Here is a 26,724-nt window from a genome sequence, read left to right on the forward strand (position 1 = left end):
ATTACTCCCTGGATGCTCTACTCAAATGTGACATGTTTACAATTAAAAGTGTTATTTACTCCTCCAAACTGACTCCTCCTTCTCATTTAATTTTCTTAGTCATTTAAGCTCAAAGTTTGGAGTCATCTTTGAAGCTTCTGTAAAACTAGTAGTCAGACTCAATAATATATAATATCCCTTCCAGCTCTAAAAATTCTAGTGTTGTTATTTTTGTTCTTTTTAAAGATTTTATTCATTTAACAGAGAGAGACAGCCAGAGAGGGAACGCAAGCAGGAGAAGTGGGAGAGGGAGAAGCAGGCTCTTCGTTGAGCAGGGAGCCTGAATCAGGACTTGATCCCAGGACCCCAGGATCATGACAGGAACAGAAAGTGGACACTTAAGGACTGAGCCATCCAGGCACCCTCCAGAGTTTTTTTTAGTATTTAATAGAATACGTACATCCTACTCATTCACTCTTATGCATTCTTCAAAGCCCATTTTATTTATTTACTTATCTTTAAAACTTTATTTATTTTTATTTTTTATTTCTTAAAAGATTTTATTTGTTTATTTATTTATTTATTTTAATTTAATTTATTTATTTGAGAGAGGGAGAGCATGAATAGGGGGAGGAGTAGAGGGAGAGGGAGAAGCCAACTCTCCGCTGAGTGTGGAGCTCAGTCCAAGGACCCCCAAGATCATGACCTGAGCCGAAGTCAGACACTTAACTGATTGACCCATGTAGGTGCCCTTTTTTTAAACTTTCTTTTTTTTTTTTTTTAAGATTTTTATTTCTTTATTTGACAGAGATCACAAGTAGGCAGAGAGGCAGGCAGAGAGAGAGGGGGAAGCAGGCTCCCTGCTCAGCAGGGAGCCCGACGTGGGGCTCGATCCCAGGACCCCAGGATCATGACCTGAGCCGAAAGCAGAGGCCTTAACCCACTGAGCCACCCAGGCGCCCCTTTTTTTAACTTTCTAAAAAGATTTTATTTATTCATTTATTTTGAGAGACAGAGCGAGAGGGAGAGAGTGCAGGGTGAAGGGCAGAGGGAGAGGGAGAGACAGAATCCCAAGCACACTCCACATGGAGCTTGGAGCCCAACATGGGGCTCAGTCTCTGGACCCTGAGATCATGGCTTGAGCTAAAGTCAAGAGTTAGACACCTAACCACCTGAGCCACCCAGGCACCCACAAAGTCTACATTTTAAATGTCATCTTTTTCTTTAAACCCTTCATGAACCTCCCAATAGAACTTCATAGTAATTTCTCTCTCCTTCAGGATTTATAATACTTTAGTACCTTTCTCAGGGTAATTGATAGTACCCAATATGTCTGTGTATGTGTCGGTTTGTGTTTGTGTGTGTGTCTATATATATCAAGTGGAGTAAAGAGGATGCCTAGGGGAATGCTTGACAAGAGATGGAGCATGAGCAGAGTGATGAGGGCTTATGGACTGGGCACTGGCACAAGGTTTGGGAGCAGGGCTAAGAAAAGAAGAAAGTTGGAAGGGTGGTTTGTCACGGCTAATTTTGGAGTTTCAGAACCGTAGTGGGCAAACGCAGCATCCTCCAAAGGGAGACATGGCAGCTATGGGTGATTTCTTAAATATAGAGGAGGTATTCAAACAAGTAAATATCTCAAGGATAATAAGATCCAGGTTTCTCTCTGTAGGTGAAAGGAGTTACAAATACGGGCGAAAGGGCGCCTGGGTGGCTCAGTGGGTTAAGCCGCTGCCTTCGGCTCAGGTCGTGATCTCAGGGTCCTGGGATCGAGTCCCGCATCGGGCTCTCTGCTCAGCAGGGAGCCTGCTTCCCTCTCTCTCTCTCTCTCTGCCTGCCTCTCCATCTACTTGTGATTTCTCTCTGTCAAATAAATAAAATCTTAAAAAAAAAAAAAAACAAATACGGGCGAAAATTGGAATATACTGTGTGATGCTAGATTGGAGATAATATGGTGAAATATGGTTTTTCAATATATATTGTTGGATAAAGAAATATAGTTGTAAATGTGATATATATATATATAGTTATCTATATAGATGCACTGTATGAATGTATAAATATTCCCTAGCTGCATCTACTGAGAGCCTGAGCAGTGATACCCCAATAGCACTGAGCACTCCTAGTGCTTCTAAATACCATTCTCCACTAAAAGAACCAGGGCTCCTGGATAAATGGCTGCATCTAGGTTTGGGGCAAGAAGATCTTAGAATATCTTACACTGCTAGAAAATAAGAGAGTGCTCAAACAATGATGGTGGTGTGTCGGAAGGGCACAGAATAGTGAAATATTAGGGTAGACTATGGATAGTGGGTATATGGCATATAAAACTGTTTCAAATTTTCTGTATTTTAAAAGTGTTTTATAAAAGATACTGCAAAAGAATTTAAAACACATAAAGACACAGAAACCAGCATGAATGGGGCTCTCCCAGACCAAACTTGGAATAATTTTAACATCAAAATAAACAATGATAAAAATAGATTATGACCCATTTAATAGGAAACTCTGAATTTATAGATATAAACAAATAAATTAAAATTTTGATGAGAAAATACATAATTTCAAAGACCCTCCCCCCCACAAAATACTTATTAATTACAAAGGGGAAATAAGTAACTTTATACTGCAGAAGCCTGGTAGATACTACTTTATTAAAACAAACAATAATGAGACTAATTAAAATGTGCCACTTGATAGGATGCAATTTTTTTTTACATATTTTATGTATTAATAAATAAATGTCAGAGAAAGAACACAAGCTGGGAAAACTGCAGGCAGAAGGACGCTGCTGAGCAAAGAGCCTAATGGGGGACTTAATACCAGGACCCTGGGATCATGACCTGGGCCAAAGGCATATGCTTAACCAATTGAGCCACCCTGGCATCTGATAGAATGCCACTGTTCCCAAACTCAAACTTCTCCATGTACCTGATGCACAGTAAGCCAACATCTTGGACATGAGTTTTGAAGCTAGCTAAGAGAGCTTTACTGTGAGAAGGGCAGCCCAAGGAGAAGGCAAGGAATTATTCTAAAGATTGCTGTGATTGAGTGATTGTTAAGCCTAGAGACAGTTTATATATGTTTGGGGAAGGAGGTGAATACACGAGAGGAGGGTGAGGGGTTTCTTGACACCTTGAAGGGGGGGAAGCTTGAAACAACTTGGAGGTGTGCATTCTTCTGGATAATGAGGCATGCTTTGGGACCTGGTAGGATCAGGTATGTCAGATAATTTCAAGACTAATGTTATCGATGAGACCCCATTAGGTTTCTAAAATCAGTGGGTAAACTGGGAGTAGGAGTAGAAAAACCAAAGTTAATGATTGCTAAGAGGTGCATAAAACAGGGGCACCTGGGTGGCTTAGTCGTTAAGCATCTGCCTTCTGCTCAGGTCATGATCCCCTGGGATCAAGTCCCACATCAGGTTCCCTTCCTGGCTGAAAGCCTGCTTCTCCCTCTCCCATTCCATCTGCTTGTGTTCCCTCTCTCACTGTCTCTCTCTGTCAATTAAATAAATAAATGAAATCTTAAAAAAAAAAAAAGAGGTGCATAAAACATAAGGAACAAAACAATATGTGCAGCTAAGATAATAATGCAACTAATACAACTATAGTTCTGCTTTTGCTTTCGAAACAGTTTGAGAAACCAAGCATCTGGCCTCAGAATTAGAACACAGCATTACTTCTGTGACAGTCCTGTCATAGACACTTAGCCTGATTCTAATCATAAATATGGATGGAAAGTGAAAGCCATTCTACAAAATAATTGGCCGGGAATCTTCAAAAGTGTCAAGGATATGAAAGTAAAGGTAAGACTGAGGAAGTGTTCCAGATTGAAAGCAACTAAAGATACATGACAAGTAAACACAATGCTTGATTCTAAACTGAATAATTTTTTTCCATAAAAAACATTACTGGGACAATTGGCTAAATGTAATGTATCATGTAAATGTTTTAATTTTGGTAGATGGTGATTACATAGATGAGGGTGATTATTAGTAAGACACACGCTGAAGTATTTAGGAATAATACGGCATCATGTCGGCAACTTGAATAGTAAATGGTTCAGGAAAAATGTTCGTTGTCCTATAGTTGCAACATTATTGTAACCTTGAGACTGTTTCAAAATAAACACTGGAAATTATATTCAGAACGCTGAGTATACAGGAAAAACGCACTTGACTTGGAGCCAAGTGGCTGTGAATCCCAATTCCACCACTGATTCTGTGTGTGACCCTGAGTAAGGCGCTTTGTCAGGCCCCAGTGTCTCTGCTCTAAGACCAGGAGTAGCTCCACAAAGCTCTCGAGGGTCCCTTCCCTGTTTAACGTAACACCATCCACACCCATAGCACTCCCTGCCTGAATTTCTTCAGACTCCGTGTGTCTTGGCCTTCAGATGCTCCAGTGCAGCCCCTAAGGATTCTGGCTGGCGATGACAACAGACAAAAATAGTTGTGGCCAAGATCTACCGACTGCATAGCCACCGCCCCCGCCTCAATTAACTTGGGCAGCACTCTCCCCCATCGCTCTTTCGGCGGTGGAGCAATTACGCCTGCCAGAGTGGGTGCTCGATGGCTCGGCGGCCGGCTGAGGAGGCCTAGAATCGGCGGCGCGGCGCAGGGCGCGCTCCCAATCGTTGGCTCCCGCCGCGCTCGCGGGCTCCGAGCTTTCCGGCTCCGCCTCTCGCGCGCCCCTCCCGCCGCACTGCCTCGCAGTCGCCGCCGCCGGCGAGTCTCGGCGCTGCCCTGCTGTTTTGTGGAGCCGGTAACGTGGCAGGACTGGGAAGGGCACTGAGCCGGGGGTGGGGGGGGGACCCCAGAAGGTGAGCAGTCTGGGATCCTGGGAGTGGAGACGCTGCGGGCGCGAGGGGGGCGGTGCCCGAGCTGCCTGTCCACTGGGAGGGACATCACACCCGGGCCTGCACTGTGAGTTGGGCGGCTTGGGGGTCCCCAGGGTGGTCGCGGCTGCGGAGTGGTGGAGGAAGCGGGGAACCTGAGTGCGGGAATGCGTGGAGGGATTAGGTGTCGTGCTGAAGGGGTCAGAACTCGCCGAGGAGGAACTGGACTGGTGCTCGGGGACGACCGAATGGCCAGTGCGGTCAGTCTTCCTGTCCCCCGGCTCCGGGAAAGTCTGGTTTTACCGGAGCACAACAGGTAGGCGTGAACCCTGTCCGCCGGCGGGAGCCCGGCGGTCCTGGCCTGTGGAGAAAGGTTTGGAAGGTCGGAACCCAACTGGCCAGACCCGCCCAAGTGGCGCCCATTGCGCCCCAGGTCCGTCGGGAGTGTGGCTCCAACCCGGGCTTCGGGCGAGGCTCTCTGAGCGCCCGCACCTCACCCTCAAGGCGGGTTTCCAGAAGCGCTCTGGAAAAGGGAGTGGATATTGCCTTATACGTGAGGACTCATTTCCAGTTCTCTCCGAGAAAAAAAAGCCTTTGCTGGAGTAGCATTTGCTTAGTGTGAGGAAACATTTCCTCTTACCGTACTCTCGGCCAGCGAAGCGTCATTTCGAGTGATTATCAAGTGTTTAGGAACTTTATAAAGTGCTTTATGGTACTTACTGGTCACGTAATGTATACCTCTGGCAAGTTAAGATGATTTTTATAACTGTCAAGTCAGATAATAGAAGCCAGATGATTTGAGCTCCTTACTTAAGGATCATAATTATACATTATTTTTATGTGCGTTTATTTATTCAAATATTCAGCACCATTTGTGTGTAGGCTTTGCAGTCTGAAGGAACGTGGAGCCTAGAGGAGATGCTGAAAGGGCGGCCGGGGGGAGAATGCACCCACAAGTATTGTTAACTTTTGGAGAAAGTAATCTAGTGAGGTTAAAGTGTAAGGAAAGCAGAAGTCTCCTTAGAGCTGAGCATTAGATGGATGGGGAGAGAAGAATTTATCTTGTTTCATTTCCACGTTTTAAAAATCGTGTCTTTTTTTTTTTTTTAAAGATTTTTTTTTTTTTAATTTGACAGAGAGAGATCACAAGTAGACAGAGAGGCAGGCAGAGAGAGAGGTAGAGGGAAGCAGGCTCCCTGCTGAGCAAAGAGCCCGATGCGGGACTCGATCCCAGGACCCTGAGATCATGACCTGAGCCGAAGGCAGCGGCTTAACCCACTGAGCCACCCAGGCGCCCCAAAAATCGTGTCTTTAATAAAGTCATTTTAGATCAACAGTGAAGCTGAGACTTGTCTTACATTTTAATACCATCGATTTTCCTTAATGGGTAAGCAGATAGGGTTTATAACATAAGAATAGTGACAATTAAAAAAGTATTGGACGTTTGATTTGTCTTAGAATGCAGTTATTTTAGAATGAGAGCTATAATGTAAGAAAAGATTCCTGACAGTCAGGAGACCTGAATTTAAGTACTTTTTTTTTTTTTTAAGATTTTATTTATTTATTTGACAACAGAGATCACAAAGTAGGCAGAGAAGCAGGCAGAGAGAGAGGAGGAAGCAGGCTCCCTGCTGAGCAGAGAGCCAGATATGGGGCTTCATCCCAGGACCCTGGGATCATGACCTGAGCCAAAGGCAGAGGCTTTAGCCCACTGAGCCACCCAGATGCCCCTAAGTACTTTTGTTTTTAAGCAGTGCATCTGTCTTCCATCCAGGTTTCCTTCAGAAAGGGGATTGAGGCCATTTATAACGTTTTTTTTAGCGTTTCTTAATTATCTTATGAACAGAATAAAGGTTAAACTGGATTTGTTTAGGCCCCTTACTATTCTAAAATTCTTTTGTTCTAAATTCTGGATAACTAGTTTAATGACCTCTGCATTTCAAAAAGAAAAGAAAAGAAAAAAGCCTTTTTTTTGGAGCTTGTATACTGTATCACTAATCTTAAAACCCTGGTATGGTTCTAATTACACTAAATAAAATGTTTTGTATGTCTGCTTCTTCAGTAACTTAGTTATACTTATTGCCTGGATAATGCTTTTCTCTGGGTAAATATATAGCATCTGTTTATATCCTTCTGTGTTTGTATGATATCTGTATGATGAATATATACATGTTTTTGTGTATGTACCCAAAATATACCTCGTTTATTTAGTACATTTTTTACATAAGTAAAATTATCAGAAAGTTGAAATTACCTATTGAAACACTCAAGAAAAAAATTTTTTCTTTAATATTTTGGGAGGAGAGCTGGAAAGGAAAAAATGGAAAGAAAGACATATATATACAGAGTCCCTTCATCTTTTTTTTTTTAAGTTTTTTTTTTTAATTTATTTATTTGACAGACAGAAATCAGAAGTAGGCAGAGAGGCAGGCAGAGAGAGAGGGGGAGGCAGGCTCCCTGCTGAGCAGAGAGCCCGATGCGGGGCTCGATCCCAGGACCCTGAGATCATGACCTGAGCTGAAGGCAGAGGCTTTAACCCACTGAGCCACCCAGGCGCCCCAGAGAGTCCCTTCATCTTAATTCCAGTGTGGAAAGGCTCTGGAAAGTTTTTTTCTTAACTCATTTGGCAGCAAAATATAATGCAAACTGATATAAAGCTATTATAGTTATTATTTAATCCCACCTTATGTGAATATATTTTATCTTTTGCTGCTGAAATATCAGTGAATTTGATTGCCAGAGTGTTGCCCCAGACTGTTTTGGGAGGTTAGAGGTAATAGATGGTATGTTCACTGTATTACTTGGGTGCAGCCATAAGGGTGGCTGCCAAAAGGCAGAGGAATAATGGAGTTGTTCCAGGGAGCTCTACTTGCAAAGTTAGGAGTATAGCTGGGGATCTGGCAGATAGTAAGAAGCAGTGTCTGTCAGGGTTTGTCAGAACCCTGTCAGTAGGGTTTGTCAGAAATGTAGCTAAGTTCTAGGCTGGGTATTCCATAGGATATGTTTGCTCTGTGTCAGAAGTGAGAGCCTTGAGGAAGAATCAAGATGTCAGACCATAGTGTGGATTAAGGCTGATTCTGTGAATGCTAACCCTGATATAAGAGTCACAGTTTGAAGGGGGAGAAGGAGGGATATTGTAAGGTACGCAGGGTCTAAACCAAGAAGCCCTAAGTGACATATTTCACAAATAGCAAATACAAGATTAGATTATTGGAAAACTGGGCAAGGATTCCTGGCCTCTGCTGATCTGGAAGAATAATGGCATCTGGTGCACTTTGCTTAGTAGTATTTAGTAGTCTCATGTTGCCCTACTTTTTAAAATGTCTCTGCTTTATTAAATAGTATTTTGATTGCTTCCATCACCATTAGCATCCTGCTTTAACTTCTTCCTGATCTCAATGACTTTGCTCTTTCACTTTTAATATGGTGTTCTTTTCCACCCTAGCTAGAATCCAGATAACTGGATTATTAATCATGCCTAAACTAAGAATGAATAGGCTATTAGAGACCTCTCAAGAGACTTAGATTAGGAAAGTTCATGATCTTTGAAATAATTAATTACTGCATATCCTTTAAAAAAACAAAATAAAGGGGTGCCTGGGTGGCTCCATGGGTTGAGCCTCTGCCTTCTGCTCGGGTCATGATCTCAGGGTCCTGGGATCGAGTCCCGCATCAGGCTCTCTGCTTGGCGGGGAGCCTGCTTCCTCCTCTCTCTCTGCCTGCCTCTCTGCCTGCTTGTGATCTGTATCTGTCAAATTAATTAATTAATTTAAAAAACCCCACACATACAAAACAAAGCAAAACAAAAAACTTTGTTTTCTTCTTATTGGAGTTTTAACTTGGTGTAGCAAGTAGTGAGGTTGTTTAGATAGTTACTTTCAGATGAGTGAGATGGGAGATAAAAGAAGGATAAATTTTCTATCTTAAAATATGCCTTCTGGCACTCCTCAATGCCCAGAATGAAATCTGTCTTCCTAGAGGGAGATGGAAGAGTTGATTTGTGGAACAAAGAGTGATAAAAATTGTCAAGAATATCCAAAGACTGAACTAACACTGTTGATACTTATTGATTTACTGTCTAGATGGAAAGAGTCCTTTGAAAGTTGATGTCTCTAGAAGACCTCACACTTTAACGAAAAGCCTCAAAGTACCAACATGAGAGGAGAATGAAGTGATGAAAAAGAATAATAAAATTATAATGATTAGATGCTTCAGTGGCTATGGCAGTACCTGTCAGTAATAGTGATTAGAGACACTTATGAAGAGACTGTATGAAGTAGTTGAAGGAACACGAACATTAAAACCAGACAGATGGAGACATTATCTTACTTTGCTTTAAATAATATCTTAACCTTGGACATGTTTCTTATTACCATTATCTGTAAAATGAGGGTAATAATAATCAAGTTTCAGTGTTATAAGGATTAAAAGTTTCTACTTTTAAGTGAATTGTCACAAAAAATGTTAGGTCCTTCTCGGATCACTGCCTTAGAGTTGGTTTGTACTGCTGAGTTCCCCTTGCTTCCACATAACACTTCCTTTTACCCTTCAGGGATTTTCTCTTTTGTAATCTGGAATGAGAATTGGCAGAACCAGTAGGACTTCAGTGGGGCCCCCGTTGGCAGCCTCCTTCAGTTAATTCTGTTTCCATCATTTTTCTCATCCCTAACAGTGATCTGCAGTACCTCAGAAAAACAGAAGAGGAAGGCAAAGTAAGTCACGTCCCTGCTTGTGTTTCTTATGCCAGTTCATAAATTTCCCCGTAATTCCTATTTTCACCCTAACGTCTGTATCTCATAGGATGTGCTTTCTGTTGGTTCTTAGAGCTGTGTGCATCTGCCATTCCTGTTGGTTTGTATGCAGTGATAAGCAGCATTCTCCCCATCCCTACCAAGTTTGCAGGAAACAGTCTTGGAATCTTGCTGTACTTGATGTTTTTTCATTATATATTAAAATATGATAGTGCAGTGACTGGGCATGTTACAATTTAGACTTTGTGTGAAATGACAATAAACATGACTTAAGTTTATTTTTATGAGAATTTGTAGTCAGAATTCTCCCCAAATTGTTTAATTTATGGCACAACAAGCTGTTTTTAGTTTGGAAGGTGTGTGATGTGAAACTTAGTTATAAGTAGTAGTAACACACATTTTTATGTGAACTTTTATACTAGGTTAATTAAAAGCATCTTTTCTTTTATTCATATTTTAGGAGTAGCTAAGAGATTCTGTTTATATTTAGAATATCTAATGTTAAATAATTTGATCCAAAATACTAATCAGAAATGGCTACTTTTAAGTAGGTATGATATTAATTTGTTATATAGTCTTCCAATAAAAATCCTATCATAGTATGAATAAAAAGAAGTATTTAAATTTATTGATTTATAGTATTTAATGATGTTATTGCGAAGATTGTGTTCTGTAGAACACTAGTTTCACAACATTCCCAGCTGAGCGGCGGGGAAGAAAAACATAGTGGGATGCTTGGGTGGCTCAGTCAGTTAAGCATCCGACTCTTGGTGTGGGCTCAGGTCTTGATCTCAGGGTCATGAGTTCAAGCCCCATGTTGGGTTCACACTGGGCGGGGAACCTAGAGAGGGAAAAAAAGAGGGAGGGAGGAAGAGAGAAAGAGGTAGAGTTTGGGAAGATGTCTGTAGTTAAAACACTGAGTACTATATATATACATGCCCTCCTGGCAGTATATAGTGCCCATTACCATACTGCATTTATGGAGACGCTGTATAGGAAAGAAACTGCCAATTTGGCATTTTCTAAAAGTATTTGGTTTTAGACCTCCTCCCTGCCCCCCCCACAACACATCTTTATTCTTTGGTACTACTGTTCTATAAAAACACTTCAGGAAACACTGCTTTTACCTACAGGACCCTCTCTTACTATGTAAGCTTCTGCACTTGTAGTTTTCATAATTATAAATTTTTTAAAGTAAACTCTACCCCCAACAATGTGGAACTCGAATTTACCACCCCAAGATCAAGAGTCACATGATCTGCTGACCGAGCCAGCCAGGTGCCCCTTTAATTATAATTTTTAATGAGAATCTAATATTTGAATATGCCAAAATTTATTTTTTCTTTCAAAATTTATTTAACCATTTCTCTAATGTTGGCCTTCGAATTTTCCAGTTACCACCTTTATAGGGCTATAATCAACACTAATGCTTCTGATATTTTCCTTTATCTTTCTTTAACATGAATTTTCTTTTTCTTTTTCTTTTTTTTTAAGATTTTATTTATTTATTTGACAGAGAGAGAGCAAATGAAAACAGGGGGAGTGGCAGGCAGAAGGAAAGGGAGAAGCAAGCTCCGGGCTGAACAGGGAGCCTGATGGGGGTAGCTTGATTCTAGGACCCCGGGGTCATGAACTGAGCCAAAGGCAGATGCTAAACCAACTGAGCCACCCGGGCATCACTTCTTTAGCATGAATTTTCAAAAGCGGGATGCTTTTGTCAGATAACTTTGATATTTTTATGATTTCTGATGTATTTTCCAAAAGAGTACCTCTTTGTGCTGTCACTATGAAACAGGTTTTCTAAATTCTTAGTGTTACTTTTAAAGTTTTTGTACTTACCATATTTAGATTTTATGTACATGTGATTTTGAGCCATTCAATTAAATTCCTTTTGGGCTTCAATCATTGTACACTAAACATTTTAAAATCTATATGTTTTATTTTTTAAAATATTTTATTTATTTATTTGATAGAGAGATCACAAGTAGGCAGAGAGGCAGGCAGAGAGAGAGGGAAGCAGGATCCCTGCTGAGCAGAGAGCCCGATGTGGGGCTCGATCCCAGGACCCTGAGACCACAACCCGAGCCAAAGGCAGAGGCTTAACCCACTAAGCCACCCAGGCGCCCCAACATGTTAAAATATTAACTAATAGTAACTTATTTTTATTTTTAAGGTTGTTAATAAAGAATTAGACTAAGATTAGGTTCATCCCTAATAATACCATGGGTTTGAATGTCATTGTCATTCTGCTTTCTAAAGCAGTTTCAGTTGCTATAGCTTATCTAAAAATATCAAGATAAATCTTTCTTACCCAGTTTAATAGAAGAAATTTAGGAGAGTAGTAGATGTTAATCAGCTATTAAAATCATCCATACTATAATCTAGCCTGAGTATTTTTACCTAAAAATTAATAGTGTTAGTGGGGATTTGATGGTAATGGTTAAATGAAAAATCCATTTATTTACAGCACCCCAACCTTTAGAGATTCTGATTTGATTGTTTTATATTTGGCTTTGATATTTTTTTTTTTAAAAGCAGCTAGAATTATGAACCACTTGTCTGCATTGTTACAGGTCTGCTATCATGATACACTTAGTTTCCTTTAATTTTAAGAACTTACCTATCTTCTTTGTATTGTTCCGCTTGCTATTTTCAGCACAATCCCTCTTTAATTCTTTGGACTCCTTATCCTTGGAAGAGTTAGAACATGAAGCCAGTTTTGTGACTTACAGAAAAATGTAGGGTAAATAGAGAAGGAGCCCAAATGTAGAGTAATAACCTCTCCCCTCCCCATGCCATTTATTCTGCATATTTTGTTCCTTACATTTTCATGTAAAAATTCCGTTTTTCCTTCTCCCTCCTGTGGAAAGGCTTCCTAGCAGTGAGGAAAGAGAATATCTTACTAGTTTCTTTATCCATAAAATGAGGACCAGTAGTATCTTCCTTGCTTTCTTCCTTATGATGATTAGAGATGGTATAAGTTAAGCACCTAAAAATTTCCTGGCTCACTGAGTAATAGCTGCTATTGCCATTGTGATTTGGGAGTCTCCTAGGAAGGTGAAAGGCATAGCTAGAAACTACAACAGCAGCCTATACATGTGTCCTCCTCATTTGTGATATTACCGAGATGATGCCGACAAATGGTACTGTGAATTTTAAAAGTTAGAAATCTAACAGAAGTTTAGTTTGTTTATTGGTTTTTAAGGGTTTTATTTTAAAAGCTTTAAAATCACTAAAAATTTGGAGATAGAGAAAAACATTATCCATGCTACTGCTCTAATAATTAATGTTAAGATTTTTAAGTCATGATTTGGAAAAATGTCAGAAGAATCTCACAATTTTAAGTGATAGCCAGAGAAGCCAAACATTTTAAAGACAATAAATATAATGGAAGAAGTGCTATACCAAGAGAAAACAGTGTAAGAATAGGAGAATTAATCATGGAAGCTTTCCTGAAGGAAGTGGTCTTTTAGCTGAATTTTACTATCTTTTTAAGATTTATTTATTTATTTTAGCAAGTGCGCACGGGGGAGGGGCAGAGAAGAGTCTAAAGCAGACTCTTTGCTGAACACAGAGCCCGACCAAGGCTCAGTCTCAAGACCCTGAGATGACAACCTGTGCCAAAACCAAGAGTCAGATGCTTACCTGACTGCATCACTTTGGCACCCCTAGCTTAATTTTAAGATAGTGAGTCTATTTAGAAAGAAAAAAGGAAGATATTTCCGATTTGAAGATGGAATAAATACAAGATTTAAAAATTATGAAGATAGAACTGTATTAAAGAACTCTGAAATTATAAATTATAAAATTATAAATATGTCAGCAGACCAACTTTAGGACTGTGCCTATAGATACTTAAAGTACAATTTAAAAAAAAAAGACCTCATTTTTTCTTTACCAGGGGCAGGCTTTCTTAGGCAACATTTTAAGCATGACCTAAAGCTCTCTGTAACTTGTGAGTTGGTATTTTATAACCTATAATCTTGCAAAGCCTGAATCACAGGTCAAAGAAAGTCTTAAATTAGGTCAGGATAGAAATGCTCCAGCTTCTTTCTAGATTAATTCTAATTACTGTTTTGTTTTTTGGGAAAGGTTTGGATTTTAAGATTTATGTATGTTTCCTGAAGTGGGGGAGATTTTTGAGAGGGTTTTTTGTCGTTGTTGTTTACTTTATGCTTTTTGAACAAAACTGAGAAAACTAAAAACTAAAGCTGAATTGAAGCTGTTGTGATAACTTTTAGAGAAGTGAGAGTTGAAGGAAGTAATTTGAATTTACATGTGATATATTTCAAAACTTCGCACACTTGATGCATTCTGGAATTAGTTCCACTTACTGCATAATGGTTTGTTCATATTGTAAATTGGTCTTTTCATGCTATGGAAAGAAAAAACAAAGCAACAGATTCATCTTATTTTGTGTTTGTTGTTCTTTTTGATTATTGCGATTTTTTCTCTTTTCCCTCTTCACAGTGATATAATGAATCATTTTAAGAAACTAAGTGACCAAAAAGATTGATTAGGAAGACTCTTTTCCCCATAAATCTTAACTATATTTTAAATATGTTCTTGTCTCTACCAAAATAAATCTTTAAACCGTATATAGAGAAAATCATGTTAACACTATCAGGACTGGCATCTGTAGGCTATTTTGTTTTGTGTTATTTTTGAAGTTGTTGAAGGTGAAGGGTGCCTGGCTGGCTCAGTTGGTCGAGCATACAACTGTTGATCTTGGGCTTATGAGTTTAAGCCCTACATCGGGTGTAGAGATTATTTAAAAATAAAATATTTTAGGGTCTCCTGGGTGGCTCAGTCAGTTGAGTCGGACTCTTGATTTCAACTCAGGTCATGATATCAGGGTTGTAAGAACAAGACCCCATCGGGATCCAAACTGGGCGTGGAGCTTGCTTAAGAGTCTCTCTCGCTCTCCTCTCCCCCCTAAAAAATATTTTAAATGAATAAAATTATTGAAGGTGAAAAAATAAAATTCTTGCAGGTGCTACACTGCTTTGCCTACATAAATTTGATGTGAACTCATTTTCAGATGGAAAATTAGCCCTTCATGATAATAAGATTAACTTCTGAAGAGTGGTTCCTTTTTATCTCAGCAGTCAACAATATTTATACAGATGTATTACTCCAGGATAATAAAGTCACTGATGTAAGAACACTATGCAGAATGGAGACATTAGCCTTTCTTACACTATGCCAAGTATTTGAAGACTGAACATGATACTTAAATTGAACCATGTGAATTTGCTAATATTCAGCCATTTTTTTTGAACTATAAAAATGGCAGTTCATATAGTTCAGCTTACTAGCAACTTAGTTGTTCTTAAACATTTCCACTGGGGCGCCTGGGTGGCTCAGTAGGTTAAAGCCTCTGCCTTCAGCTCAGGTCATGATCCCAGGATCCTGGGATCGAGCCCCACATCCCTGCTCAGCGGGGAGCCTGCTTCCCCCCTCTCTCTCTCTGCCAGCCTCTCTTGCCTGCTTGTGATCTCTGTCAAATAAAAAAAAAAAAAAAAAAAAAAAATTTCCACTACACTGGTATTCTTACCAGCAGAGGGGAGTGAATTTTGGTGGGGTTGTGGTGGGTGTTGGGGGGGGGGGCGGTGATTTTATTAAAAGAGGTCTACAAAGGCTTGTCATGCTTCAAATTTTTCTGAAGGTTTGTGTTTTATCTCGAAATACTATTAATTTTGCCTTCTAGTGTGTATTTATTTTAGTATGATGTTTTAAGTTAATGTCAGAGAGGAAATGGTTAAGTAAATTTTGATCCTCCAGTGTATGTATTCTGTGGGCACACTACTAGGGGTATCCCACTTTGAGAGTCATGTAGTAGGACAGTACTTTAGAACCTTAGGTCTAGTACACAGTGCCTATTTTTCTCTATATAGAAGACTTCAGGGATGAAAATTATGATTGAGTCACTAGGAGTATCTATTGTACACAAAATATGAGCAGTTATTACAAAGGAAACAAACGGTGCTTCAGAGAAATTTAGGGCTAAAAAGCATTGAAGGTGTTTGTAAGCTTAGTTCAGCTAATGGCTTTGTGTTAGCAAGCATATACAATATTGACTGTAAAGTAATATTCTTTTTTTTTTTTTTCTTAAAGACTTTACCTTATTTATTTGTCAGAGAGAGAGAGCCCAAGCAGGGGGAGCAGGAGGCAGAGGGAGAAGCAGGCTCCCAATGTGGGACTATATCCCAGGATCCTGGGATCATGACCTGAACTAAAGGCAGATGCTTAACCGACTGAGCCACCCAGGCATCCCTGTAAAGTAATATTCTTGTGTACCTTTTTAAAATACAGGACTAGTATCCATAACAGGTACCTGTTTATGTTTCTCCACGGGACAGCTTACTTAGGTCTGGAAATGACTGTTGTGCCATGTTTTGATTAATACTTCAGATTACATTGCATTCATGGAAATTTATAGTATATATTATGAATACCCTGAGAATTCTTTTGGTAACTTTTGTTGTATTACTAGATTCTCATATGTATTAAAATAAGGAATCTGGTGTTCATTTTTTAGGAAATAGTACAATGATCTGTTCCATATTATCCACAAATTCTCTACATGTTCTAAGCTTTTTTTAAAAATGGCTGATTTTGAGGTATTGGAAGGACTTGATTGGATGAAAGTGGCAGGAGAGTATCTGGTGGTTAAAGCACATATTATCTAGAGTCAGGCTGCTTAAGTATACAACCAAATCATCAAGACATTAGGACTGTTACTTAGTTTTTCTTTGCATCAGTTTCTTCATCTAAAAATAGCTGGCTGTTTCTTGAACAATTTTGTGAATTTTTGAGAAAATATAAAGCACTCATGGTAAGTGGCCAAGTGTTAGCTTTGTCAAAAATAATGACTGGCATTACGGTGGGTAGTTTTACAAATGTTTTGTTTTGTTTTGTTTTTTGTTTTTAAAGATTTTATTTATTCATTTGACAGAGAGAGATCACAAGTAAGCAGAGGCAGGCAGAGAGAGAGGAAGGGAAGCAGGCTCCCTGCTGAGCAGAGAGCCCGATGCGGGACTCGATCCCAGGACCCTGAGATCATGACCTGAGCCGAAGGCAGCGGCTTAACCCACTGAGCCACCCAGGCGCCCCTACATTTTTTTCAAGTAGCACATTCGTAGTTTGAAAAATCTGTTGTAATGTATGTTCACTTTTAATAAACTAATCACTCTGTGATCTCAACAGAAACATAAAAATGGAAAATAAGAGAAAATTAGAAAAATAAACAGTCTTCAGATACATAGAGTTGTAGGGTGTGGTTAAATTAAAACATAATTTGTATCCATTTGTATTCATCTTCCTAAAGTAAAACTTCAGGTAAGAGCAGGAACATCTGTTACTTGCAAAAAGCATTTGCTGATCCCATTGATAGTGCATATGTGCAGATCACAGGTGCATTTTAGAGTTGTGTGGTTAAATGTAGGATTACTAATATGAATTGTCTACTTTTAGTAGTAATTTATATGAGGAATGTATTGAGGACTTTGGAGGTAACTCTGCCCTGCTTCTGATCTCAAGCTTTTTACTGAATTATTTATTATTGCATTGTGTTAGCTATTTTGCTTCTTGATAGATCATTTTACACCACAATATTGCTGCTGCCTAAGGAAAAAAAAGTCTCTTCAGCAGTCCTAATGACCTCTAAAAAGGGTAATTTGATTCTTAAGATAAGATTTTTGGTTTGCCATGGCAATTATAAGAAATTTTCTCTATGATAGTGAGGTAATTTTTTTTTCCTTTAGGCAATCATAGATACTGAGTGTACACTTGCATTTGCTAGAAGGTTCCTTCCAGAAACTGTTTCTCTAGCATTTATTAACTTTTTCCTTAATTGTGTATATTTTGGTCAGTTGGCTTCAATAATTTAAGAAAGGAGGATTTAAACAAGAATCTAAAAATTCACTTGGCTCTGTAAAAGTGAATTTGTTAGCATTTTTGTTTATGTTCTTGTTCCTTAAAATTGACATTTCTGAAAAAAAGAAAAAAAGATCTTTCCTAGATCTTCCATCTGATTTTTTTTTCTTTTTCTTTCTATCTCTCTCTCTCTCTCCTTTTTTTTTTTTTTTAACAAGAGAACAAATGTACATCTTTATTTATTTACTTTTCATTAAGTTTAAATCCTTGAGGGATATAGTATCACATGGATTCTGTGGCCAGTGACTTTAGTAGGAGGGTTGCTTTGGAATTTGGCACAAACCATGCTACTGTTTCCATGAGCACAAGTTACTTTTCCCCAGATTACTCTGGTTTTGTTTGGTTTGCCACCTGGAGTCTTTGTGTTGTTCTTTGCTTTGTACACATAAGCACATCTCTTGCCTAGATAGAATTCAGTTTCATCTCGAGCAGAAACACCTTCAATTTTAAGAACAGCTGTATGCTCCCTCTGGTTCTGGAGACCCCGCTTATAGCCAGCAAAAATGGCTTTGGACCACAACCTTCCGGACATAATTTGTCATTTTAGGAGTCCTGTTCCCAGCAGGCCTCCAGAGGCTCCAAGATGGTGGGAAGCGTCCCATTTGATTTTCTAACATATTTTCACTTGCTGGCTTCTCTATAAAAGGTTGAGATTTGTTTAGGGGAATATGAGCTATATATTTCATTTTTATAGTTTAATTACCTGCAGCATTCTATCTGTATTTCCATGCAATTCTAATTACCTGTTTCTGTTTTGCGGGGAGTTTTATAATTTATCAAATTTATTTTTGATAGATTAGTGAATAAGAGTACCCATCTTTTATGTATGTAGTGCCTTCTCTGTATAATGTTCTTGATGATAGTTGTCTCTCTTGTAAGTAGTAGTGATGATTTTTTTTAAAGCCACCTTGTGTGTTTTTTTGTCTTGAACTTTCCCTTCTAATTTTCCTTAATTTTTTTAAAGTAAACCCTACACCCTACATGGGGCTAAAACTCAGGACCCCAAGATCAAGAATCTCATGCTCTACCACTAAGCCAGCCAGGCACCCTGCTTGTGTGTTTCTTAATTTCTTAAATAATTTTTTCCAACTTTTTATTGTGATCTTTTAAAAAATACAGAAAAAGTGAAGAATAGTAAAATGACCGTTCACATACCCACTGTCTACATATAGCTGTTTACTGTATTTTATGGCTGATTGAGTCACTTAATTACTTACATGTTATTTATATTCTGGAAGATATATGCCCAGGACATACTCATGAATTTAAAAAAACAAAACCAAGCAGAATCTACTCTGTCTTTTTTTTGAGTATTTGCTACAGCAGAAATGAAGGCTGCTTTGGATTTGGGTCAGAGCAGATAAGATGTTTATTGCTACAGTCCCTGGACAACATCCATCGAAGTGTCTTGAAAACAAGGACTTTGCTTTCACAGGGCTCACAGAGATAGGACTATTCTGGTTGAGATGAGACTTTTTGCTAAAACTCCTAGCCTCAAGCTATATGCAGTATCTTTATTAGGCTGAGGAAACAGATGCTAATAGGAATAAGTCCTTCCATTTCAAAATCCAGGTAAATGACAGGACCAGGTAGAGGTCAAACTTTATAGAATTTTAGTAGGAGTTCTGGATAGTTGGTCACTTATTGATATGTACCTGTGACCCATTTTATTTTAGTAAAAGGATATTTATCCTACAAAGAAAATTAAAAATCTAATCCTTAGTAGCCTAACCTAAAAATTTTTAGAATTTTAATGGTATGTCTCTTTTGTTTAGCAAATTTTTTCATATGAATATCAATGATACTTTTTCAGCTTTGCCTGTCTGCTTTCCAAAAACTGAGTCAAAGGTAGATTTTGTATCATTGTTAAGAGTTCAGTGTTGGGATTTCCCAGTTTCACCCAGTTTATAATTTATAAAAACTATCTCCCAATTTAATTATACTTTGTGCTTTCTGTGGAAATTTCCAGTATTAGAATTGCCTTCCTTTTAAAATACGTTCTTTTCCTCTATTACAGGGTTTTTTTTTTTCTTAGATATATTGACTGAAGTTTAATGAGAAGAATTGTGACCAACTAGGAGAATTTTCGGCAAGGAATGGAATTAGCTCATAACTTATTGCTGAATGAAGAAGTGTACAATCAACTAGGTGAAGTTCAGAAGGCAGAGTTTATTTTTGACTGGTTGAGCTATTTGGAGAAGCTCTTGCTGGCAACCAGCAGGGTGGGTAAAATTGCAAAAACTTCTTAGTGTTTTTTTAAGTGCCAGATGTTGTGTAGGTCCTTCGGTTTGCTTTTCTAATTTCATTCAGAGTAACCTAAATTAGCTTTCAAATGCTAGACCCTGTTAAGAGTTTATAATGATTATGGACATTGGGGAGGAGGTGAGTGCTGTGAAGTGTGTAAGCCTAACGATTCACAAACATGTACCCCTGGGGCTAATAATACATTATATGTTAATTTAAAGAAAAGTTTATAATGAAATATTACAAGAAGTCTATTCTTTCAAAACAGGAAGAAATCAATGCTTTTTATATTACTTTAAAAATATATAAAAAGGGGAGCCTGGATGGCCTACTCGGCTAAGCATCTGCCTTCAGCTCAAGTCTTGATCCCGGGGTCCTGGGATCAAGCCCCACATCGGGCTCCCCAAGCAGGGAGCCTGCTTCTCCCTCTGCCCTTTCCCCCTGCTTGTGATACCTCTCTAATAAATAAATAAAATCTTTAAATATATATATACAAAAATATAAAAAACTAACTATAAACCACATTCTATTAGATTTCATTTTCATTATTTTCTTCACTTCATATGCATGAAGCCCTTGTGTAATATATTGCTAAATATTGTAAGGGAGTTTCACTTTTAAAAAGTTGTGAGCTTTTTACAGAGAATATGAATTTAAAAGTCCTTTAGTAAACATATTAACTCTTAGGCTTATGAAATAATTTCCCCCCCAAAAAAAAAAATCATTCATACTTTCAGCTATATTCAGCAGTTAACATTTTATCATATTTGATTGACTGATTTACTGAGCCATATGAGATGGTATTGCACCTTAAATACTTCTGCATACATCTCCTACTAAGAATGAGGGTATTCTTCTACATAGTAAGTGACACCATATGTAATGCAGAAATGGTACAGAGACACTACTCATGGAGAAATTTGGAATTTAACAAGACAAAAATCCGTATACAAACAAATAGTTCGTTGTGGAAGCTTATGCTGTAGTGAGCATCTGAATACCTTTACTATTATAATGGTATTCTGTACTCCTTTTTCAGAAAGTAGACAAGAAAAATGGAATAAGATTACTGGCATTTAGATGCATAAGTTTACAAAAAGAAAATTGCACTAAACTTAGAAAAAGATCTGAGTAACGCAGTCCTTCATTTCAAGGTCAACTCACGATAGATTATAGGTTGCTGCTTATTTATACAGATATATATGGGGGAGAGACTTAATAACAAAGAGCCTCTGGTTTAAGTACATATTTGCTCTATCTTTCAACAGAAGAAGAAAGATATAGAAGAAATAGAATCCTTATCTTTCTTCACAGAGACTCCACTGTATTGTGGCCCAGAAATTAGTTTTTGGAGATACCTGCAGGGCAGCAAACTACCTTGTGTGGCACAATGACTACACCACCAACTTACTTGTAATTTTTAGTCAAAATAATTTTGTATTTTTCTGGAGTTTTTAATTCTTAAATATATGAAAGAAAAATCACATTAAAAGATTACATGTAATTATATTGACTTTGAATTCTTTGTTATCTTCCTTTCTAGAGTGATGTGAAGGAGAAACAGAAGACTCTTGTTGAACAGCTCCTATCTTTGTTGAATAGCTCCCCAGGGCCCCCTACCCGCAAACTCCTTGCTAAAAATCTAGGTGTTCTTTATAGTATTGGTGACACATTCTCTGTTTACGAGACAATCGATAAATGTAATGATCTTATTCGTAGCAAAGATGATTCTCCAAGTTATCTTCCCACAAAACTGTAAGTTAAATATTAAAACTGAACATAAAGTAGTGTTTCCTTGTTGAATCATTTTTCTAAAGAAACCAAACTACTTGATAATTATTTTGAAACTGAGCACAAATTATTTTGCTCATTTTTTAAATCTACCTTTAAAAAAAAACATTTTCCCATTGGCTGAGAGACTATTCTAAAAAATATTTTAGACATATTTGAAGTCTTGATTTAGGAAGGAAAACTGTCTTACTAAAAATGTAGTAGCTGGAGACCCGTAAATGTAGTACACAAACTGGTGGTTGCCAGAGTGGGGGATAGGGAGGGAGTTAAGTGAAATAGGTGAAGGGGATTAAGAGGTATGAACTTCTAGTTATACAAACAAGTCATAGGGATGGAAAGTACAGCACAGGGACTATGGTCAATAATACTGTAATAACGTTGTATGATGACAGATGGTAACTACACTTGCTGTAGTGAGCATTTTGTAATGTTTATAATTATTGAATCACTATGTTGTGCACCTGAAACTAATATATGTCAGCTATTAAAAAAGAAGTGTTTTAAGGATAAATACAAAAAAAGTCTTAGCAGTTGAGTGTTTAAGAAAAAGGTATTTTGAGTTCTTCACCTCTTGGGTTTTCTTTTAATTTATTAGCTCTTAGTAGTAAAAGTTAATAGTAAGTACCATATAGAAATATACTCTTCTAAGCTCCTAAAAAGAACAGCTTAGTTTCTTTCTCTATAGGATTCAGTTCATTTTTTTGTCTGTTATTTTAGAGAAAGTCATTTGCCATGTATGGTTCCACAATAGTAATTTTACAGAAATTTCTGTTGATCTAATTTTTAGCTTATAACAGAATGTATTTTCCCAAGAAGTTTTCAGACTTCAGACTTGATAAGAATATTATTTCCTGTTTTTCTTACCTTGCATCTTTAAGATTATCTTTGATTAGCCAATATATGCAGGTCAGTTTCATGGAAAATTATTTTATAAAAAGAATTTGGGGGAATTGAATCTTTGGGCTGAGGTTTTGATTATTTAAAGACCCATTTTTTAAAAAAAATTGTTATGGGAAGTGTAATTACTTGGTATTCATGCATGTATCATACCTTAGGATTTAATAATTGAATAGATTCTGGGCAGTTTTATACTTTAAAAGTAAAATTAAATAGTCACTTTTACATAGGCTAAGATTTTTTTGATTCCTGTTTTTTCACTCATGATTAATTCCTAATCTAAATGTTGTTTCAGTGCTGCTGTGGTATGTTTGGGTTCCTTGTACAGGAAGTTGGGTAGAGTACTGGTTAACACCTTTACTGATACAGTGGGGAATATTCTTAAAGCTATGAAGAGTGCAGAGGTGAGTAACCACAAGTTCAACCAAAGATTAAAAAGATAAACTATAATTTTTATTATATCAAAAGAAAAAGAATAAAAAGTATTTTATGGTTTTGTGTTTTATGGTTTCTTGAGCCAACAGAAGTGCTTTACCTCTGGTAAGCATACATAGGTATGTATATAAATATAGCCATAAATATTTCCTAGAAATATTTCTAGGAGATGTACATATCTCTTTTGTATATTAAATCTTTATTAGAAAATCAGTAATGCAATTTACAATTTTGGATAAATCCAGATTGGCAAAAGCTTCAAGTATTTCTCTGGCAGACCCATCCCTGCTTCATCCTCTCGCATCACCTTTTCCCCTAATACTAGTATTACAGCAAGTGCTTGTCAACAAGGATCCAGATACATAGTTGGTAACAACTGGGTACCTGATGGTTGGAGTGGTATTCTACCAGAACAGAAAAGAGTAAGGAATACAGGCAGGTTGGGAAAGAGCATGGAGGATATAATATAAGTATGACCAGGGTATGGTTGACCTTTTAGTTGTCAGAGGAATGTATTCTCAGCCTTAGCCTTATTGATTTGTGATCATTTACCACTGTGGAATACCCTTTGTTTTTGTAACTGTCTCTTCATTTGTCTTCCAAGATACTGTAATTTCTTGCCAACTATAATTTCACTAATTTTTTTTTAAGATTTTATTAGTTATTTGAGAGAGAGAGCGTGTACATCCAGGAGGAAGGGTGGAGGCAGAAGGAGAAGCAGGCTTCCTGCTGAGCAGGGAGCTGATGGGGGTGTTCCATCTTTGGGATGGACTTTGGGATCATGACCTTAGTTGAAAGCAGATGTTTAACTGCCTGAGCCACCCAGGTGCCCCTCACCAATCATTTTGAAATTAAAGCATTTGTATATGTGTTTATCAAAAATTTAAATCTGTCATCCCTAGTATTTAAGGATAACTCAACACCTTTTTTTTTTTTTTTAAGATTTTATTCTTATTTATTTGACAGAGAGAGACATGGAGGGAGGGGGAGTGGGAGAGGGCAAAGCAGGCTTCCCACCGAGCAGGGAGCTTGACGTGGGACTAAATCCCAAGACCCTGGGATCACCACCTAAGCCAAAGGCAGACATCTAATGACTGAGTCACCCAGGGGCCCCTCAGCACCTCTAAATATAAAAACAACATACTAGTTCTTGTTCTGACCTCACCTAGAGAAGAAGTCTAGAAAACAGCTCTGAAATAATTTTTTAAAATGCTATCTAGTTGCCCACACATTTAAAAAAAAAACTATTTATTTATTTTAGGGGGGAGAGAGAGAGAACGTTTGTGCACCTGTGTGCACAAGTATGTGCAGTAGGGTGGGGCAGAAGGAGAGGGACAGAGAAACTCCAAACAGATTTCATCCTGAGCAAAGAGCTTGACACAGAGTTTGATCCTGAGACTCTGAGATAGATCATGACCTGAATTTGAAAGTTCATATGTAAAATATGATAAATTTCGAGAAAAATGTAACTGATTTGGGGTGCCTGGCTGGCTCAGACAGTAGAGCACACAACTCTTGGTTTTGAGTTCAAGCACCATGCTGGGTGTAGAGATTACTTAAAAGAAAAAAAATTAAAAAAAAAAAAAAAAAAGAATGTAGCTTATTCAAGATCTTTCAGAAGTTAAGTCCAAACAAAAAACTAGTGATCGAATCCAGTCAGTTCTAAGCACTGTTTTGCTAGAAAACTGAAGAAAGTGATTCAGCAGAAGAGATTGTTAACATCAAAAGAGATTATAAAATTGGGTTTTACTTAAAAGAAGATGTTTGCAAGAACTTTTATCTGCTGAGGAATGGCCACATTAAACTTTTTTTCCCCAGGTGCCTGGGTGGTTCAATTGGTTAAGCGATGGCCTTCTGCTCAGTTGATGAACCTAGAGTCTTTGGATCAAGTCCCACACCCAGCTCCCTGCTTGACAGGGAGTCTGCTTCTCCCACTGACCTCTCTCCTCTCATGCCCTCTCTCTCTCTCTCTCTCAAATAATAAATAAATAAACTTTTTTTTCCCCACTTAACTCTCTTAGTTAAGCTATAATCTCTTTAGGCCTCATGGTTAATGGGATTACTCTTTAAGTCTCAGACATTTTCAAGTTATTGCTGAGAATTTTATTTCCTGCTATTTTTTATCTATATGACTTAGTAGATCAGGTACTACAACAAGTTGGAGATGACCAAAGAGCTCCCACCTTTGATTCATGCCCTTCAGTAATATACATCATAAAGTTGGGATAAAAAGAAAGTTCAGAAGTTTCACCTTGAGACTCAGTTGGTTATGTCCACCTATTAATTACTCATTGTGCTCCTTTGGGCAAAGAAAATTAATAACATTCCTATGAAAATGATACTTGATGTTGATCTTTCTCTTCCCCCAACTTTAGTTATCTTTAGTGGCCTTAATTTCCTGGGATATAGAAGTCATTTGGGGCATTTATTAAAATATCAGTAGTATAAGCAGTGACTGTTATTTGAGTATTTCTATGTACCAGGCACTGCGGTAAATGTTTTCCCCACAAGGACTTACTTACTTCTCACACTGGCTCTGTGGGGTTCATCTTATTCTCATTTTATAGATGGAGAAATAAGTAAGAACAACTTAAAGTCACACAGGTGCTAAGGATCAGAGCCAAGATTCAGCCCCAAGTCTTTTTAAGTCCAAAGCCCAGACTTTTGTTCTCTGAGTTAAACTACTCAGCCCAATGAATGCTAAAATATTAATGGCTATAAAATCTATTGAGCATTTACTATATGTCAGGCCTTATTCTCAGCATTTTGCATATAGTAACTTGTTTGATCTTCACAACAACCTGTGTGTGAGGTGGATATCCGTTTAAATGGTGAACGGTTTTGCCCAAGGGCACCTGGCTTCCAGAAGCTGACCACTTACCATGTTACCTCATTAATAGCGATCATTTATTGAATGCTTAACAACATGCCAGCCTTGTGCTAGGATTTTTTAATATAATTTCACTTAATCTTCGCATCAACCCTTCGTATTTTGTTGAAATATTATATGTAGACATACCACTTTTCAAATGGTGAACCACTTCATAAAATAACAACTGTTAATGTTTCTTGATGTTAGATGGGTTGGTTAGTGTATACAGATATTGAAGGATTTCACTAGTATATGAGAGAAATTGTAATGCTTAATGCTACTTTTCACAGTTAAATTTTTTTCTTAAATTTTTTCTTTTTGGTAGTCTCAAGGTCGATATGAGATTATGCTTAGTCTGCAAAATATATTGAATGGACTAGGAGCTGCTGCTACACCTTGCCACAGGGATGTTTATAAAGCTGCTAAATCCTGCTTAACAGATAGATCCATGGCTGTTCGTTGTGCTGCTGCAAAGGTAATATGGTCCAATAAGCAGAATTTCTCAAAATAAATATAAAGAAAATTAAATTAGTATCCCTGTTAATAGGTACATGATCTCAGAGTATAATCTTGGTAGTTAGTCCATCTTACTTTGGCATAGGAGGAGGAAACTGAGGTCCGGAGAGTTGTATGAATTTCCCAAGGTCCTTCGGACCTTGTTGGAGGGCGGGGAATTCCAGTTACCAGACTCTGAGTATTTCTTTCACTCTACTATGCTTCCTTTCTATAGTTTTATAACCTGAAGTTTACATGTAAAATTTATTTTATTTGAGAGTGATTTGTTTTTATCACGCCTTCTTTTTCTTTTTTTTTTAAGTCTGGGATTTAGGTTTTGATATTTTAATTTCTTTTGAATATGTCACCTTTTGCAAGCTAGGAAACAGAAGCAAAATAAGGCAGTTTAGTCCTCCGCGGGTCTAGGCCAAGTCTTGTGATCTTCAGAATTATCATGGCCTTCCTAATATAGTTGGTCAGATAGGA

At 37.9% G+C, this 26,724-nt stretch overlaps 2 protein-coding genes across 7 annotated transcripts in view; one reads left to right on the forward strand and one right to left on the reverse strand.

Moving 5' to 3' along the window:
• The first annotated feature begins 4,657 nt into the window (after positions 1 to 4,657).
• Positions 4,658 to 26,724, forward strand: part of HEATR5A (HEAT repeat containing 5A) — a 111,381-nt gene continuing 89,314 nt past the window's right edge. For 4 of the 6 annotated variants that reach the window (XM_044231137.1, XM_044231134.1, XM_044231135.1 and 1 more), the window contains exons 1-5: positions 9,488 to 9,527; positions 19,522 to 19,726; positions 21,292 to 21,503; positions 22,732 to 22,840; positions 26,069 to 26,218. In XM_044231137.1, coding sequence (XP_044087072.1) covers positions 19,601 to 19,726; positions 21,292 to 21,503; positions 22,732 to 22,840; positions 26,069 to 26,218 — 597 coding nt within the window. In that variant the 5' untranslated portion in view covers positions 9,488 to 9,527; positions 19,522 to 19,600. Of the gene's footprint in view, positions 4,743 to 9,487; positions 9,528 to 19,521; positions 19,727 to 21,291; positions 21,504 to 22,731; positions 22,841 to 26,068; positions 26,219 to 26,724 lie in introns of those variants that run through there. The other 2 variants (XM_044231132.1, XM_044231133.1) reach the window with 2 other exon arrangements.
• On the reverse strand, positions 17,627 to 18,036 carry LOC122893850 (60S ribosomal protein L35a-like). Its single transcript, XM_044231138.1, has one exon. The coding sequence runs from the start codon at positions 18,034 to 18,036 to the stop codon at positions 17,704 to 17,706; it is 333 nt and encodes a 110-aa protein (XP_044087073.1). The 3' UTR covers positions 17,627 to 17,703.

This window comes from Neovison vison, chromosome 13, assembly GCF_020171115.1.
Source record: "Neovison vison isolate M4711 chromosome 13, ASM_NN_V1, whole genome shotgun sequence".
Classification (NCBI taxonomy): Eukaryota; Metazoa; Chordata; class Mammalia; order Carnivora; family Mustelidae; genus Neogale; species Neogale vison.